The sequence below is a fragment of the Pteropus vampyrus genome, unplaced genomic scaffold (genome assembly GCF_000151845.1).
Source record: "Pteropus vampyrus isolate Shadow unplaced genomic scaffold, Pvam_2.0 Scaffold455, whole genome shotgun sequence".
Taxonomy (NCBI): Eukaryota; Metazoa; Chordata; class Mammalia; order Chiroptera; family Pteropodidae; genus Pteropus; species Pteropus vampyrus.
In genome coordinates this window covers 331,915-350,096 of record NW_011889236.1, presented here as the reverse complement: position 1 = coordinate 350,096, position 18,182 = coordinate 331,915, and the positions used below count along the sequence as shown (strand labels likewise).

Here is an 18,182-nt window from a genome sequence, read left to right as displayed (position 1 = left end):
AAGCAAAGGAGAGAGGCCGTGGAAGAAACCAAACCTGCCATCTTCATCTCGGACTTCTGGCCTCCACTACTCTGAGGAATAAATTTCTGTTTAAGCACCTCCAGACTGTCGTATTTTGTTATGGCAACCATCTGTTATAGATCATACAATTACCTGATTATTTGTTTAATTTTCAAGGCTCTTTCACTTCAGTGGAAGCCCATGAGAGCTAAGAATGAATCTGTCTTATCCCCACAAACCCACAACAGTGCCTGGCAAGAAGCTCCTGCTCAGTAAACACTGGCTGAATGATGAATGGCTGTCTCTCCACCACCTTGGTCCAGGCGGCCATGATCCCTTCCATGACCCAGAACTTTCTTCCTAATAGGTCTCCTGACTTCTTCTCTATAGCCCTTCCATTCGTTCTTGCACAGAGCAGCCACAGTGATCTTGTAATAATTAAATGAGATAGTATCAATCCCCAGCATAAATCCCCCCAGTGGCACCCCATGCACTTAGATCAAAATCTAAACTGCTCACAGTGACTCAGGGCCTTGCAAGTTTGGGCCTGGATTCCTTCCCCAGTGCTCACTCAGACCACAATCCCCCACATCCCCGATGCCCAAGACACTCTCATACCATTGGGCTGACCCCCACTTGCTATTTCCTCTGTCTAGAATGTTCTCTTCCCAAATCAGTATACAGTGAACTCTTTCCTACAACTCAAGTCTCAGTTCAGATCCCATCTTCAAAGACATGTCTCCCGAACACTCTATCGAAGGAGCCCTCCCATATCCCAGTCACTCACATTTATTATATTCGCAGCACTAATCACTATCTGTAATTACATTAGTGACTTATTTAACATGACTCGTTTAGTGTCTTTCCTTCCTCCGCCTCTCAGCTAAGTACACACCATGGAAACAAGGACCTAACCTACCTCTATCCAGCAGAAGCTGACGCTCAAAAATTTACTTGCTGAAAGGATGGATAAACACCAGGACTGGACACGGACAGAGCACCTTGGGCCCTGCTCAACTCCAATGACTCATGGATAGATCTCTGAGGACTGCACGCACTGCCAGAATGTGAACATACAGATAAATGAAATTTTTTCCGATTCCAGCCACGATCACAGGGTTCTCACATTCTGATTCCTGGGAAATTTAAGCTGCCTGAGCATCGAGGCTGAACTCAGCTGACGCACATTATGCAGGAACACAGCCAGGGTCACTTCTTCCTGAGTTACATCCCATGGCCCATTTGCTGGGTAACTGGCTCGTAGCAATTCCATAACCAAGCAATACACACTCCTCAGCAAGAGGAGTATGTGGCTGTCCATAGAATCCTAAATTCAGGAGCAGCCCCTCAGAGGGGAGGAATCCAAGAGGGTCCATGGGACTTTGGGGGTGGAATGGCATCCAGGTTCCAGAGGACCCCCTCCTATGGAGATTTCTCGAAGAGAAAGAAGCATTTGGCTGCAATGGCAACCCAAGGACAGTGCTTGGAGTCAATGCAGAGCTTTCACCAATCTGCCCTTGAACGTGGTTGGGGCTGGGACAAGAGACAGGTGTAAGGTTGAGCCTCATGGTAGAGGTGAAAATTCTCATTAGAGCAGAGTTCTGGGGTCCTAAGAGAGCCAAGCCAGATTCTCTTGGGAAGACGCAAACATCACCTATCAAAAAGAGCAAGCGTGAGCATCAGGCGTAGGGTAAGCAGCAGGAATGCGGCTGGATGCAGCAGAGATGAGTGTCCTCTCTGAGGAGGGGACATGTGCAGGGCTGGGGGAAGACTAAGACTTGTTTCAGAGAGACGACCTCAAAACTGGTGGCTGTGCAGGGTTGCATGTGTGCGGTGACGTGGACAACAGGTAGAGCCAGTCTGAGGTGAAAGATCAGTCTCTAATGGGCAGGGGATGCTGATTCCCAGGAACTGAGGGAGGGGAAGACTTAATCGTGGTGAGGAGGACTCATCTGCATATCTGGCATATAAACCCTGAATGGGGGAGGTGGTTCTGGGACCCTTTTTACAGGAAGTCTGGTTCAGCAGAGACATTTGCCAGGCATGATTGAACGGATGGACCCATTGGGAAAATCTCAAAGACTCAGGAAGTAACTCAGAAGGTAGGGAACTTAAGTCAGAAGGAGTAATGGAGAACCAGCAGGATCTCAGCATTCCTGAGATGTTGGCTGATTTCTGGGGAGGAGGTTTCTCTTGCACAGACAACAAACATAGTTATTCCAAACCTCGTTTCGCCAAAACCCCTTGGAACTTGTCCCGATTTCCTCCAGAGAAGGTGCTCTAAGACAAGGAGTCAAACAATGGCATTGTAGTGCTAGAGAAAGGAAGTGACGTTCAAGGCTCTGACAAATTCATTGCAGCAGAAGTGAGAAGAGCCATTTCAATTAAAGCAACATAGATTGGGCTGAAATGAGAACAGCCCCAAAATGGGAGCATTGAAAGGCATATAAGGACAGGGTACATGACATCTCTTGAGGGAACTGCAAACTGCACCATAGCCACAAGCCTGACTCAGGGCTATAAGGAGGGAGTAGAGAGTGGGCTACTAGGAGTTGCCTGGGACCAGATGGCTGCCAAGAAACTAATGAGAATCTGCGATCTGCGGAATGCTAACAAACTAATGGCACTGGCACCCCAACAGGCCCTTCTAGGAGCTCCCATAATCGCCATGCGCATCCCTGTGATTACGGTCCCCCCACCAAATGTCACTAGTTATGATGTCATCTCAATGACCTGCACCCAGGACTTGGCCCCTCTGAGATTCAGTGCACCCAGGAAACACAGTTCTTTGCTCAAACACATTCAAATATCTTAGACTGAATACAGCAAAGAGAGAACTTCAAGAGGAAATTGGATGGGCACGGGGGAGCGCTCTGCCTTTGAGGACTCTCGACACTGTACCAGAAGTACCAACCACCATGAGAAATCTCTCCCTACACCTACGTAGGAGCTGATGAGTGTATTTAAAATTACTTTAAAAAAATTAATAGCTTTGGGGCACTTTTCCCTGTGAGTGAACAGTGTGCTAATTTGCTCAGTGTTTTGGTGTTGTTCTTTTTTAAGACAATTGTGAAAGATTCTATCCAAAGCCCTCTAATTCTTCCACTTCAGTGGTCTGAATCCCACTAATAAACAATCAGGACTTTAGACTCTTTAATAATGGAGAGAGATTCACACGAAGATGTTTTGCCACTCTGCAAATGCCTGTAGGTACTGCCTGTTGAATAGGCCGGCAAAATTATGGATTTATTCAGGACTGATTGCATTGAGTATGTAAGCACTTTTCAAGGATTGAAAAAAAAAAAAAAACCAGAGAGAGCGAGAGATGTTTGTGAGCTCAGTGAATAGGGGGGATTGCAGCCTCCGAGCTATGCAGTCTGGCATGGAGCAAGGCTGTGATAGGAGGAGGGAACAGACTTACTGCACGGATGAGCAAGGACGCGAACCTCGTCCACAGCGATGTATCCAGGATGACCTTTCAAAGAGACGGATTCAAATATCACCTGCAACACATAGGGTGGGAGTCAATTTCACAGAAGTGGTTGTAGGCACTCATCATAGGAACCTGCCCAGCTCCAAAACTCTTTATGTTTCTGCTTCCAATCAGAACCATCAAAGAGGCCTTACGTTAGGCTAGGATGCCATCCTGGCAATTGACTTGGATTTTCAAAACAAAGTAGAAAGGCCATACTCTGGCGACTAGCAAAAAGAAGAGTCAGCCACACGGAACATTTTTAATGGATTTCAGAAATAACTCTTGGATGCAGGAAAAACCACCCAAACATGGCCTGGAGACCCCAATCTGTACCTTATTGTTGTTTCAAGTGAAGCACAGAGCAGAATTACTTCCTAATATCCTAACTTTCTTATGAAAGGTACGGGAGAAGTTTATCTTAGAAGACGCCATAAGCTAAGGAGGGTTTACCCCGATTAGACTCTACATCCCCAAGAAACATATTCCATCTGAATTTCTTCTCAGTAACATCTCTTGAAGATAAGACCTGTGCACAACTGTTGGCAACAAATTTTTTAAACTCTCCATTCTGACTCCCACCCAAACTGCTATTTCAATAAAGATTTTATGACTCCGCTAACAGCTCTCTTTGTCACCCAACCTCTACCTTCATCTAGGAGAAGGGAATATCTGCGTTGATGACATGACCAACCCCTTGACCTTCCTAATTCAAGTGTCCTTATCTTCCACTCGGCTTCAGCCGCAGGCTCATACGTGCCCTTCTCCACTCCAGAAACTGGAAAATCCATCTTCCTATATTTTGGCACAGCCTCCTATCCCACATTCCTCTCCAATTCACTCCCCTTACACCTGCTTCTCGGGCTCATATGGTACCCTGGACTCAACTTTTCAAGAGTCTATACATCTTCCTGGAAGCCCCTGCATTCTCAACAAGCCTGAGGTACCCCCTACCTGGGCTAATTACCCATACCATTCTCACGTAAAGCCCCAATTCCTTTGCATGCTCATTTGAACTTTGGCAAGCCTATTGCAAAACTGCCTTCTCCACTCTGTATCCCATGCAAATGTTCCCCTTTCAACATCACCCACCCAATCACAGCAGATATCCACTTCACATCTTCAAGAGGCAGAGGACAAGAGACGTCTAACTTCTTACCTATTAACCTAACCTACATAGGTTAGGTTACTACAAGATATGCTGGCACTCTCGACCCCGACCTTGACTGCATTTTCCAGCTTCTTGGTTCTTCACAGTTCTCCCTCTTTATCCTGCATCTTCAAATCCTTCCTTAACCATAAATGCTTGGGCTTCATTTACTTTTTCAGAGCCATCTTTTAACAGTAGATTCTTCTCTACTATAGAGTCCAGTTGTGTTCCAATCCCATTAAAAATTCTCAACAGTTTTATCTACACTCAGTCTCAAAGCTTCCTTACTTCTCACTGCAAAATTTCAACCCACTATAATCTGGAGTCTGTCCCCAACACCCATACCCACCAAAAATAAACCTGCTCTCATGGCAGATACCAATAATCTTTTAATTGCTAAATCCAATAGTCATATGTAAATCTTTTTCTTACTTTAAACAAGAAGATAGCGTAGTTTTGGGGCTCTGGGTCAGAATGCCTGGGTTCCCATCCTGGCTGCACCGCTTACTAGTGTGTGACCTTGGGCAAGTCACCTTACTGCTCTGAGCCTCAGTTTTCTCATCTGTAATTACACTGTCTACCTTATTGAATAATTTTTCAGATTAAAGAAGTTAATACACTACTTAGAAATATGTGTGGCACATGGTAGGACCTCAATAAATGTTTGCTAAAATAATTATTAATACTTGGTCTTTTTTTACAATTGTCAATGTTGATAGCAGCTCCCTTTCTGAGTCTATCTTCTATTTAGGCTCAGGTGACACTTTACTGTCATGACTTTTCTCATAAGTCTGGGACTATTCTACCATAGATTTCTTTGTAAGTATTCCTCCTTCTATATCCAGCCTTCAAATGCAGACCTCCTCTTCCTTAAATGGTTGCCAGTTCACCGATAATCCCCAAACCCAGCTCTTCACTCCTCTACCAGCAGCCCCCAGCCTTTTTGCACCAGGAACCGGTGCTCCTATGAGAATCTAATTGCCTGATGATCTGAGGCAGAGCTGAGGCGGTGATGCTAGCTCTGGGGAGCTGCTGAAAAGGGGTTTACTGAAGAGGGGTTTACTGAGACAGACCTTCAGAGAGAGTTAACATACAAAACTGTGCAGATAGTAGGAGAAAAGTCTGCAGAAATAAAAAGTGTGATAGCTGCCCGATCCTGAAGAGAAGGAAGGCAACAGATGACCTTTCTATAAAGAATCACATACCTAATTATATTTTTAATAATTCAAAAGAAACCAAAAGCAAAGTCTACAGGAAAAAAAAAATGAAAGAAAATAGAACAAATACAGAAAATATATTTTAAAAGAAATAGCATAAACGCATTTAAATTGTGTAACACAAATGACGAAAATAAGAAAAAATATTTGTGACAATAAATATAAATACATTAAAAGAGAAAAGCTCTCAAACTGTCTAAATAGACAAAGTCTAATTGTATGTTATAATATAAACATTTAAAACAGAATGACTCAGTAACTTTAAGAATAACAAGTTGAACAAAGGGAAATAATAGGGAAATGCAAATAAACAGAACAGTTGTTGCAAAAATAATGCAAAACCGTCAAAGTAGAATTTAAACCAAAAGAAAAAGAAAAACTATTAAGTGGATGAAAATGGTCATTTAAAAAAAAATGCATGAGCGAATAGACTTAAAAGGAAAAAATGATGGGAAAAATAAACAATAGTTATATTTTACATAAAACCCATTTATATTTATTTACCCTATGTTTCAGATGTTGACCAAATAAAAATAAATCTATCAAGTATGTATATAAATTAAATAATAATGCATTTACTAAATATATGTTAATAAGTATAAAGAATGAAATTTCTGTTCAAATGCTCATGGATTATTTACACAAATAGCATATGATAGGCTAAAGTATAGCTTCAATGAATTCCTCAAAGAAGAAACTGTATAGGTTTAGGTCTGCACATTTTCAATCAAATTTGCTAAAGCTAGAAATTAATGACAAAAGCTTAAAAATCAATTTCTTAAAATTGAAACATTATGTATTTCTTAAATATACAACACCTTCTTAATAACTGTAATGTCAAAGTACATTTTATATGTTAACAAAAGTATGAAACAAAAGTAAAAGTCAAATGGCAAGTTGAGAACAATATCTGTAAGACATATGCCAGCGAAAAGGTAAATGACCTGATTCATAAAGAATTCTTGAGACTCAACAACATAAATAAACTCTCCAGAAGAAAAATTGGCAAGTGACCTCGGCAGGCAATTCACAAAAGATGAAGTAGGAATGGTAATAATCTATGAATGCAATGTTTTAAATGACACTAGGGAGGTTATGGTAATGAATATTTTCTTCTTTACACTTTTTTTAGATTTTCCAAATATTCTAAAATAAAGATAAGCTATTTCACAATTATAATAAAAATTAAATGCTTTATGGCACATTTTCATATCTCCCTTCATGCTATATTATCACTATTATCACCCATCACCCATATCGTTTGTTTGTAAGTCATTTCATTTCCTAAACTCTAAACCCGCTAGGAAAAGGAACAGTGTCTTCAGTCAGTCAGTCAGTCAGTCAGTCAGTCATCTACTCATTTATTCATTCAACATTTAAAGAGAACCTCCTCTGTACCAGACACCGAGACGATGTTTATGCTGGGGCAATAAAAGTGAACGCAACAATTAAGGTCCTAGCTCTGATAAATTTCACCTTCTAGTGAATGGAAATGGAAATTAAACAAATGAATATGTAAAATTAAACTCATTTTGTGATTGGCATCATGAAGGAAATAAAGTGGATATTGTGATTAAGAGTAACTAAGACGAGGGTCTATTTTACTTAGAGTGGCCTGGGGAGAAATTTAAGGAGGTGATACTTAAGATGAGACCAGAAGGATGAAAGTGGCCGGTCAAGGAAGATGTGATGGTGAGTGCAAAGGCCACGAGGCAAGAAAGATCTTGGAGATGATTTGGGAACACAAAAGAAGAGGCTGGGAAATAGTAAGCATGAGAGGCACAACCCAAGGCTGGAGTATCGAGAAGTCAGGTGACATGGGGTCTTACAAAATATAGTAGGGAGCTTGAATTTTCTTCTAAGTGGCTAAAAGATTATAAGCAGGGAAGTGATAAAATCTCATTTACTTTCTAAGATAATCGCCATGGCTGTTCTGTGGAAAATGACTGGGAGGTAGGAGGTTGAGCAAGAATGAAACAAACAGACCTACCAGTTGGCTATTGTAGTCATTCGATCAATCGGAAGATGAGCATGACTTTGATGACGGGGATGGCTATGGAAAATGAAGAAATCGATGGTTTGCGAGGTATTTCAAAGGTAGAAATGAAAAGAATTGCTGTTAGATTAAAAGGAGAAGAGTGAAAGAAAGAGAAGACTCAGAATCTGCTAGGCTGATGGCACTGACGTGGGGGCTATGACTCGATGAATGGGTGTGCACGGGCTCTGTCAAGATTTCCTTTTGGCCACATTAAGTTTGAAATGGCAAGTAAACATCTTCATGGGTATGCTGAGTAGGAAGCTGCTGACATTGTTGCCGGAGCTCCTGGGCGATTTAGGAACCAGAGTTAGAACTGTGGTAGCTTTGGCATCTGAATGTCATTTAAAGCTATAGAACTACATGAGATCACCTTGGAAGACAGATGGATAGTTCAGAGAAGAGCCCAAGGCCAAGTGCTAAAAGCCCAATAGAGATTTTTTTTTAGAATGGTAGAGATAGGAACATGATTTTAAGTAGAGAGGAATGAAGAAAGGAAATAGCATAAAATATTAGGGGGTGAGGAATCGATGAAACATGATTCTAGATGGGGCAGGACTCATTTGGGGTCAAGGTACCAGAGGAAGGGTTGTTATTGACCAGAAGAGGCACCTCATCAACTAAAACCGAATGATAATAAAAATAATAAAAAACAGAGAAATATGACCACAGTAACAAAGGTCTACAGTATTGACCGTTTATTATATGGTCTTCATTTAACCTCTCAACAGCCCTAAGAGGTGGAATCAGTTGAATTACTGAAGCCCAGAAAGGGAGCCGGACGTGGACTGAGGACCGAGGCCCTGGTCTCCTGGTTCGCAGGACATGGCCAGCCCCGTTACTGAATGCTGAAAAGCATTCCAACTCTCATTGAGTCAAAACACCTGGTTAAGAAGAATTCTGACTTTTCCCCCCAGTAAACCAAAGTTTAACTTAATTAAATTCTTCTCACACGTTAACTATTTCTCACATCATCACCCAGTATCTAACCTATGTCATACCTATTAACAAATATTCCATGAAGGAACACAAGGCTCATCATGGGAGAATAAATGTGTGATAGTGAAACACACATTTATTCGCTGTTCTCCTTTCCTTTGCGGAAATAAGAAATATGGAAATAAGAATTCCATTACAAGACAGAGTAGCCTTCATTCACCAGAATTCCTCTTAGGAATGTTTTTGTAGAGCACGGGGTAGGTGAGGCTTAGGTTTCTCAAATACGGGAGAGTAATATTCTGTAAGAAACAAGGGGAAGAATGTTCTGGCTTTCTATTAAATGACTTGATCATTATAAAGTGTTTACAATACGCATGGTAAGATATTGATAAGTGTTACTAATACTATTGCTTTTTCTCTAGAGGGCAGAGTGAGAAGTAAGAGGGAAAAATGCAGGGAATGGTGGTAAATCTGGGGAGAGGAAAAATGGAATGGGCTATGCATGTGACTACCCCCTGCAATCCCCACCCCAAGTTTCCACTAAAGTTCCCACACTCAACAGACTCTTTGCTGCGAGTCATGACCAGCAGGAACAGATAGAGAAGCTGGGCTTTGGGTACACGTGGAAGTATATGGAAATGAAGAGGCAAGTAAGGTTGCAGGAGCCAAGGAAGTTGGGGAAGGGGAGCGGGGGGCGGGGTCAAGTATGGAAGCAGAGAGAAGAAACTGCAACAGCTCACAAAATCTTTAATGAAGGCTCCAGTCTCACAAGGCATTAGAATCAGGGTCTACAGTACGTTTATAGCAATGGGCAGGCTCTGGATGCAGCTGAGAATGAAGCACCTCCCACAGCAGAGGTGGGAAAGTCCTCCCCATTACTGCGAGATGGCTCAGACTAGAATATTCGCAAAATGTGCAGTGGCCAAGAGGGTCCTGTCCTTAGCATGCCACTCAAGAATTAGATTTAAAAAAAAAAAAATGTCATGCCACCTGCCATGAAACAGACCCCTCGATGCCTGAGGAGTGGAGGGTCAGCAATGCAGATACCAGGTGTATCAGAAATAGTGCCAGGGAGTGTACCCTTCTTCCCAAAAAAGGAAAAAAAAAAAAGGAAGGTTCATACTGGGTGGGCGTGGACCGTCCAGAGCCTACCTGGACTCACCTGCTGAGGCAGGTGCCCTGAACACTGAACTCTCACATGGGATTAGCGCTCAGGCCCACATCCAAATTCCTGGGCCAGCTGCCTGTTTCCAAAAACAAGGGTCAATCCTGGAGACCACCACGCCAGGGACCAGAGAGGGAGATCTCTAATGGCAGCTACAACATGTCACCGAAATATTACAGGGTGGCAGGCTTCAGTCATGGAGAAGCGATGGGCACTAGGAGTAAGCTGGCAGGGTCACCTGCTAGAAATCCCAGGTAGCCCCAAAGCTCCAACCAATCCCTCAGCCACGTTGCAGGCTTAACAGTTCTGTACAGGAACTTGGCCATACGAATCATTACTAGGGTTCAAGTTTCTGACCATGGGTTAGGACCTTCAGATGCAAGTCCGGTCTTGAGAAGTTTTTGTGAAAAGCCATAGGGCAGAGTGCTGCGGAACACGATCAGAGAAATCAGGTTTGGCTGCAGCAAGACACTGCAGGAGCAGCTTACAGAGAAGCAGCACCACCAGAGCTGTTCAGACATCAAGAAAAATGTGAGGGTCATCCTGAATTCTCCCTGTTGATGAGACAGAAGTCAGACCGCTCAGATAGAAGAGCAGGACAGGGCTCCATCTTATTTGGTTCAGGCAAAGCAGGTGAAACACCTGCAGCTCGACCCTCTGGGCCAAGTTCTCAGCCAACAAAGTTGGGGAGAATGTGGGTACTGGATCCTGCATTCAAGTTGGAAGCTGCCCTAGAAGACACCTGCAGCCTGGGGTGGAGATGATCACCCTGCGATGCGCTTCTGGGGTGGGGGCTCAGGTCAGGAAGACCCCACCCAGTGCCTAGCCAGCTCCTGTTCCCGGGGACAGAAACTACGAGGGTACAAGGTTAAGGCCAGGACACTATGCTACAAGGACCTGGGTTCCCCAGGTGTTCTGGGGGAAGGAGAATGGTCATCTTCAAGCCAAGCATACTTACAAGGAAACTCAAAACAAGGCCCTTGAGGAATAAAAGCCAGGAGTGGGAGGAGTCAGAGGAGTGAGTAAAGAATTGTGGGGGCTACTCTAGTGCTGCCTGTTTACGGGGGGGTGGGGAGCAGGATGCGGGCATGGGGCAGCAGTAGGCTTTGCCCAACACCCAGTGATGCTCCGTGCGGGTGTGTGAGGCAGGGGGCCTGGTATAGGGGCTGGAGCAGGAGGCCTCGTCTAGGAATCTCAACTTCTCTGCCGGACATTCTTCAACCCCAAGGACACCCTGTGGATCTACTGCCAGCTACACATTCTCCAGCAGATAGAACCTAGTGGCATCCTGGTGTTAGAGTGATGGGGCTTGCATGGAACCATGCAAAGCTCGTCCTGGTCAAAGCCAGGAAGTAATTTCCCAAGACAGGCTCAGAGATCAGTCACCCTCGACCCCGCCAAAAAGCAGGTTGCATGCGTGAGGGAGGCTGTGGATATGTCATGGTATGGTTAAGTGACCTGGCCTGGCATTTTATCCTCACCTTTTGTAGTCCTCCAGCAGAGTATTACTGTAAAAATTTCAGGGGGCTGCAAACATTTTCTCGAAAGATAAGAGATAGAAAAATGTTGGCTCATAAGGACTCCTCTTAGGAAGAGGACCATATATATTTCCATGGGAAGGGGTTGGTTAGCAGTGGAGTGGGTGGATAAAACAGGAAATGGGGTGGAGCTGGAAGGGTGGGAAAAGGGGCCCTCTCCCTGTGATGTGCCCTCCTGAATTCTGCATGAAGCCACTAAACCTACAAAATGCTGGATGCCAAGGGAATTCCCAAGAAAAGCCTTCAAGTACAGTTGAATCCAAGTCAGGTGAGTCCTAAATTTCAGGAGTCGTCAGAGCAACTACAAGTGCTGAATAAAAAATTTCACCTAGGCAGGTGATACAGAGTGAGCAAGCGGCTGCCAAATTAATGAAAAGTTCTCTTATTTCTTAAAATCTTGGGATGGAAAAGTTCAGAATCTTTAAAAAGATGAAACAGAATGACTATCACCTGGAAAGGGGCAGCAATCTGAAGCACGTCTTAAGTGGCATTTGATAAGCCCCTGCTCTCCCGAGAGACGGTGAGTGAAGGGGTGAGTGGCAGAGGGACATTCTTAGCAGAGGCCTTGCTGAAGGCCTGGTACCAGAAAGCCCACTAATAAGAAAGATAAAATTTCCGTTTATTACGGAGCTAAAAGTCAATTTTAGGACTGTGAAATATGACTTTAATAAATGAATACATAAGCCATCAGGATCTGAAGACCAGCACTGCTGAAAACCAAAATTGCATTTAGTCCAGGGAATCTTACATGCAGGACCAGATCTTGGGGTCTGGTGAAATTGAAAATCCATCTGCAAGTGTCTTTGAATCTCCGGATATGCCCCTTGTTCTCTCCCCTGGACGTGTGTGTGTATGAGCGCTCTTGAGTGAGGGGTGAGTCTGGGAGCAGGCAGGTATGTGTGCTCAGCCATGGGACTATCCACCAGAGAGTGAGTGAGTGAGTGAGTGAGTGAGTGAGTGAGTGAGAGAGAGAGAGAGAGAGAGAGTGAGTGAGTGTGTGTGTGTGTGTGTGTGTGTGTGTGTGTGTGATGCACACGTCTTTTCTAAACGGCTGCTCTCAGCGCCTTAGTGGCTTTTTCACTATGAAGCTCAGAGCAGAGGAAATGTAATGTAATGTAATGGTCTATAGTGCCAACAAGTTGAAAAGCAGAAAATTCTCCCAGATGAGGCTGCTTATCACGGGGCCAGCTCAGAGCTTACTGAGGACGGCTCAGCCACAGCGGGTATTTCTTTAAAAATGGCCTCCCCTTCCACTTTTTGTTCTTCCTTCTCTTCTTCCTCCTCCCTTCCTGCCAACAATTGCTGAGGCCCATGACAGTCTGACGTGATGTCGTACATATGCTCTCATTTGATCCATGGAGAAACCCTGCACTGGACACATCACCTTCTCCGTTTTACAAATGAGAGAACTGTGACTTGAAATGAGGATGAGATACATCCGACATTCCAATGCTAGTGAGCAGAAGCTTCTCAGAATGAGGGAGCTGTTTTCCCTAAAGATGGGACACCGAACTTGGAGCCAGAGGACCTAGACCTCAGTTTACCAATACTATCCCTGACTCTGAAACACAGGACATGTTGCTATCCAACCCAGGAGTTACTATACAGATAAATAATAAATACAGATCAATGAGAAGCAATAGGCTTACCATAGAGCTGAGACATGGGGATGCCTGAGAAATATCCTTTTTTCCTCTATACCCCATCAAAGAGCATGGCCAGTGGAGAGGGCTGTCCCTCTCCACTTTTCCTGCTCATTATACTTATACCTATAGTCCCACCCTGTTCCCATTTGCATCAGGCCCTCAGTAGGTAGGGGTTTCTTATTGGAACCCAAAGGCCTTCATGGAGGTATCCATGGGCTAACAGAGACACTTGGTATTTATATTCAGGCATACAAGGGGAGAGAGTCTTGGGGCTGGGGCATCTGGGTTCTGGATCTAGTTTTGCCAGTGATTTGCTGTGTGCTCTTGAACTTCAGTGTCCATCTCTAGACCATAGCTTTATCACCTACATCAGAATTCAGCAAACTGTGGCCCGGAGATCAAATCTGGCCCATCACTTGCTTTTGTCCATAAAGTTTTATTGGAACACAACTACATTTATTCATTTACTTATTGTCTATGGCTGCTTTCAGATGCATCTGAAAGGACTCTACCGTGGATGTTGAACTGATGGATGTCTAAGAACCTCCTGGCCACTAACCTTGCCATTCTCAAGTCCATCTTCTGCTCTAGACTGTAGAGAAATTTCTCTGAAATGCAGATCTGACTAGTGCACTTTCTTACTTAAAACTTTTTAACAGCGGGCAAGGGGATTAACTGCAAATAGGCACAAGGGATTTACTGGGATGATGAAAACATTCTAAAACTGGTTTATGATGATGACTGCACAAATCGGTAGCTTTACTAAAAATCGCTGGATTGCACGCTTAAAATGAGTGGATTCTATGAAATATAGATTGTACCTTAATAATGTTGTTTAAATGGCACTGCTGTGATATTTTTATTGCCATTCATAAAAGTATCGGTCCACAATGTGTTGAGGGGGGAACTGGTCTTTCACCACAGATAGTCTGAGCAGCACTGCCCTAGACTAGAGAACAAATTTAATCTCCTAAACCTGGCATTGAAACTCCCACGACCTACTTGCTCCTGCAGCCTTAGCTCCCTGTATATCTCCTTTGCAACCTACCCATAATCGACTTAAGAGTTTCCAAACTCTGCCAAAATCTCTCACTCACTCCTCCAGCCTATGGCCCACCCTGACAACTCAAACGCCTTCGCCTTCTTTTTTCAATAATTGTTCATTTGCCCTTCAAGACTCAGCCTACCTGTCATCTCCTCGTAGAAGCCATCCTAATTGCCTTCTCCCCTCCCCCGGATACCTTCTTCACTGGGAGTGATCTTTGACTAGTTACCTCCTCTCTCTGAACCTCAAATTCTTCATCTGTAAAACAGGGACACTAATAGCATCTTCCTCATCAGATAATAGCATCTCCTTCACAATTATTTTGTAAAATGCTTCAATGTCTATGTTCCTCCAGCATGCCGAGGAACCCACAGGCATCCTACTATATCATAATTATTTATTTGCATATTGGCCTCCTCCTCCAGACCATGAGCTCCAGGGAGGCAGGGGCTATGCTGGTTCACCTCTGTATCTGCGGGGCCAGGCTAGGAAGAGAAGCTCAGGAAACACAAGTTGAACAAGTAAGTAAATGAAGTCCTTGCTCAATTTGACAACTCTAGGCAGGCAAGAGGTATATAGATTTATTTATTTTTTAAATCAGACCATGGTAAAACATCATACCTGGTAAAAATGCGGCCAGAAGGTGCTGATTGCAAGCTCTGCCTTCACCCAGCCCTCGGTGACGACCCCAGACACGTTCCAGACGGGGTTCCCTTGGGGCCCGCCGTTCACCTTCACATAGACATTCAAGGCCCCTGGGCTGGACCTGTCGCGGCTGGAGAAGTAGTAATGGAAATCGATGCAGTGGGTGTCATTCTCCTTCAGGGTAGGCAGGAGAAGGTGGGCCTTCTGGCCAGAGGCCCTCCCAGAGCTGTTCACCATCATGAAGGATCCTAGAGATCCACAAAGGAGACGAGAAGCAGACAAGGAGAGAGAAAGAAAAATCCTTCTGAAAATCAGTTACACTTATAAACATGGTGGCGAGAAATCAAGTCACTCTAGGAGGGTCTGGTGGATACTGAGGAAGCCACATCTCCTCCCTCAACCTGAGTATCTTCTTCTGAAATTGGAAACTAAAAACTCTTGTCAATAGGCGGTTTTAAGAATAAAGAGATAGTAACGCGTACGATGTATTTTACAAAGTAGACAGCCTATAAACATTGACAGAAGAAAAATTGTACCCAGCAGCTCCTGAAGTAAACATGGGATAAAAACTTAGGAATTTAGTTAACTGCAACCCCCCTGGGTGAAATGAGGTAAAACGTAACCTCATGCAAGCTTGGGCTGTCTCAGTGGAAACAGAACCTCGACAATACGGGAGGTATCCTTGTTCCAATATATTCCACCTGGAGCCTTGCATTCGGTACAGGGAATGTCATATCAGAGGAAGGCATATAAAAAGTAGGATATATTCAAGAAAGCAAGGAAAAGCCTGAAGAAATGTGAGAACCAGCTGGAAGATGTTCAGCCTGGAACGGAGAGTAAGTAATACTGAGCACTTAAGGAGTACCAGCATGATGCCAGGTGTCTTACTTATGCATTATTCAATTTAATCTTCTGAGTGACCCTGGGAGACAGAAAAATTTTCATTTTATTTAAAAATCAAGTGACTCGCCCTGGGCCACTCAGGCAGGGAGGGATGAGACCCAGATTCTCTCCAATCTCAAACTTTATGCTATTATTACCAATTGCAGAGAACATGACTACTCTCCTCGAGCGTTAAAACGCCTGTCTCCTACGAAGGAAGTGAGCCTCTTTTGAGTTGCTTGGACAGGGTAAACGATGGTTTCTAGTTCATCATCCCTCCCTGGTTCCATGTCCTTGGCCTCTGGCTTTGTGATTCCTCCCAGAAAAGGCAGAGAGTGTGTCGCCATCCTGTGACTTTGGAGTGCGCTTGCTTCGATCAGCGTGTGTGCCTTTCTGGGCTTGCCCTCTTGAACTACTGCCACCTTTCATGGGAAAAGTGAATCCCAGGTAGCAGCTGGTGCCTCTTTCAGCCTGGGATCCAGAACAGACTCACGTGGAGAACTGAGCATAACCAGTAGCAAAGTGCCACTCTATGTCACCATCGCAGCTGGAAGCACAGCCACATGGCCCACCAGCCCAACTTGTGGATCAGCAGAACCACACTCGATGCTCAGACCACGAGCGTGCGAAAAATGCTTAGTGTTATTCTCCACTGAGTTTCCTCTTGGTTCGTCAAGCAGCATTATCGTGGCAATCGCTAACTGATAAAGGTGCCCGAGAGGGCAGACTTAGGAAAGAAACCACCAGGAGGCACATTCTAGTTCAAAGGACCTTCTCGCAAGTAGAGCTGGTGCAAAATGGGATTGACTGCTGAGGACAAAGTGAGCTCCCTATCGCTGCAGGTGGCTAAATAGAGCCTGGACAAATTGAGATGTCGAAGAAAACTTCATGATCAACTGTGAGGGCTGTACGCTGTGACTTAAAGTCCTATGATTCTATGAAATAAATTGCATCATAAAACACAGTAGATAAACTCGGATGATTCTGGGATGAATATCCCTACCTACAGAACCACTGTTGCTTTGAAATCTAATTTTTACCACTAGAATCTTCAATTCAGAGAGAAACCTTAAGACTATTTACCTTCAACCAAGATGAGCCGCTAGAGCTATAAGGAGCCTCAATCTTTCACTCTAATACCAAAAGGACTAACAGCTGCCAGCTAATAAGTGCTGGGCAATCCATATCTTGTTGGGCTTCTGGCAGGTACTAGTCATTCATAGCCCGTCTCCTCTGGGTTCTAAATGAATTTAAAAATAGACACAAAAGAGAGGCATTGTTCAAAAGCTCCACTTCATTATTCCCAAAGCTGGATTTGAGAAAGTAACTAGGACTTGAAGCCAAAGTAGGCTTCCTATATTTTCTTCCCTAAACCAGCACGCAGAGCAGCCGGATGATCATGGGCTCCCTCCTTCTGACTCCGCCCAGATCCCTATGGTCAGAGCTGTTTTTAAGGGATGACTCCTTAGGGATATTGGGTGGGCTCATCACAAAAATAAACCAACAAGAAGCAAGGTAGCAAAGACAGAAACCTGAACCAATGGCTATCAGACTTTCGCCATCCCACCAATCAGAAAACTCACCCACTTGGGGTGGGAGCCACTTGAAAGTGGCGCAAAGGTGACATCTTTCCACATGTTTCCAAGAGAGTAAAGTTCCCTAGGTTACGGCTTGGCAGTAACACAGAATAAGGGGGGAGATGTCCCTTGTCAGCTGTTATCGCTAATTATCACCATTTTCCAGGGAGGCAGCAAGGAAGAAACCACCGCAGGGGAAACTAAGGCACAGAGTGATGCCAAGCTAGCTAGCATCCATGCCTACAGCTGTCTGCTGGCCAACATCCCGCAGGGTCCCAGGAGGTTTCCCTGGGCAGGTGAGTGATGACCCACAAGCCCCACAGAGGCGGGGTGGCTGCCGCTGCCACAAAGGAATAGGAGAGGGAAGGCAGCTTGAGAAGCAGGCAGCGTCTGGCTCTCTGCACTCAGAATCCCATCGTCCTGCCCATTTCCATCGTCCTGCCCATTCCCACCAGGCTGCGTACAAGAAAGTCAAGAAGGTTTCCTTTCCACCAGCTCAGGTTCCCGCTTATTTCATCCTAGCTCCAGCGGTGAGGCAGGCGCACTGAGTAGGTGGCGCCATATAACTGCCATCCGCTCCCATCAAACTAGAGATACTCTCTATCGTGCTGCCTCCCCGTGATTGTTGATAGAAGGTGCGGCATTTCTCTGAGGGTAGAGCTGGTCGAAGTGCTTGGCACGCCATCAACAATCCATGTAGCCGAAACTGCTGGCTAGTTAACGAAGCTGTCCTCTTCATTCTGGGCACATAGCTGGACTACATTCCCCAGCCTCCCTTTTTAGTGTGGTGGGGCCATGCAACTGGGTTCTAGCCAATGGGGTCTAAGTACGAACTGTGCCGCTTCCAGGCTTGGCCCATAAAAGCTGCCTC

At 44.6% G+C, this 18,182-nt stretch overlaps 1 protein-coding gene across 1 annotated transcript in view; it reads right to left on the bottom strand.

Annotated features, from left to right (window-relative positions):
* The window catches only part of LOC105306715 (receptor-type tyrosine-protein phosphatase T-like), a gene marked incomplete at its 3' end in the record, with an annotated part of 597,375 nt that overhangs the window by 499,268 nt on the left and 79,925 nt on the right, over nt 1-18,182 (bottom strand). The window contains exons 4-5 of the mRNA XM_011381898.1: nt 14,829-15,100; nt 3,422-3,503 (exon numbers count right to left, since the gene is read on the bottom strand). Of these exons, the coding sequence (XP_011380200.1) occupies nt 3,422-3,503; nt 14,829-15,100 (354 nt within the window). The remainder of the gene's footprint in view (nt 1-3,421; nt 3,504-14,828; nt 15,101-18,182) is intronic.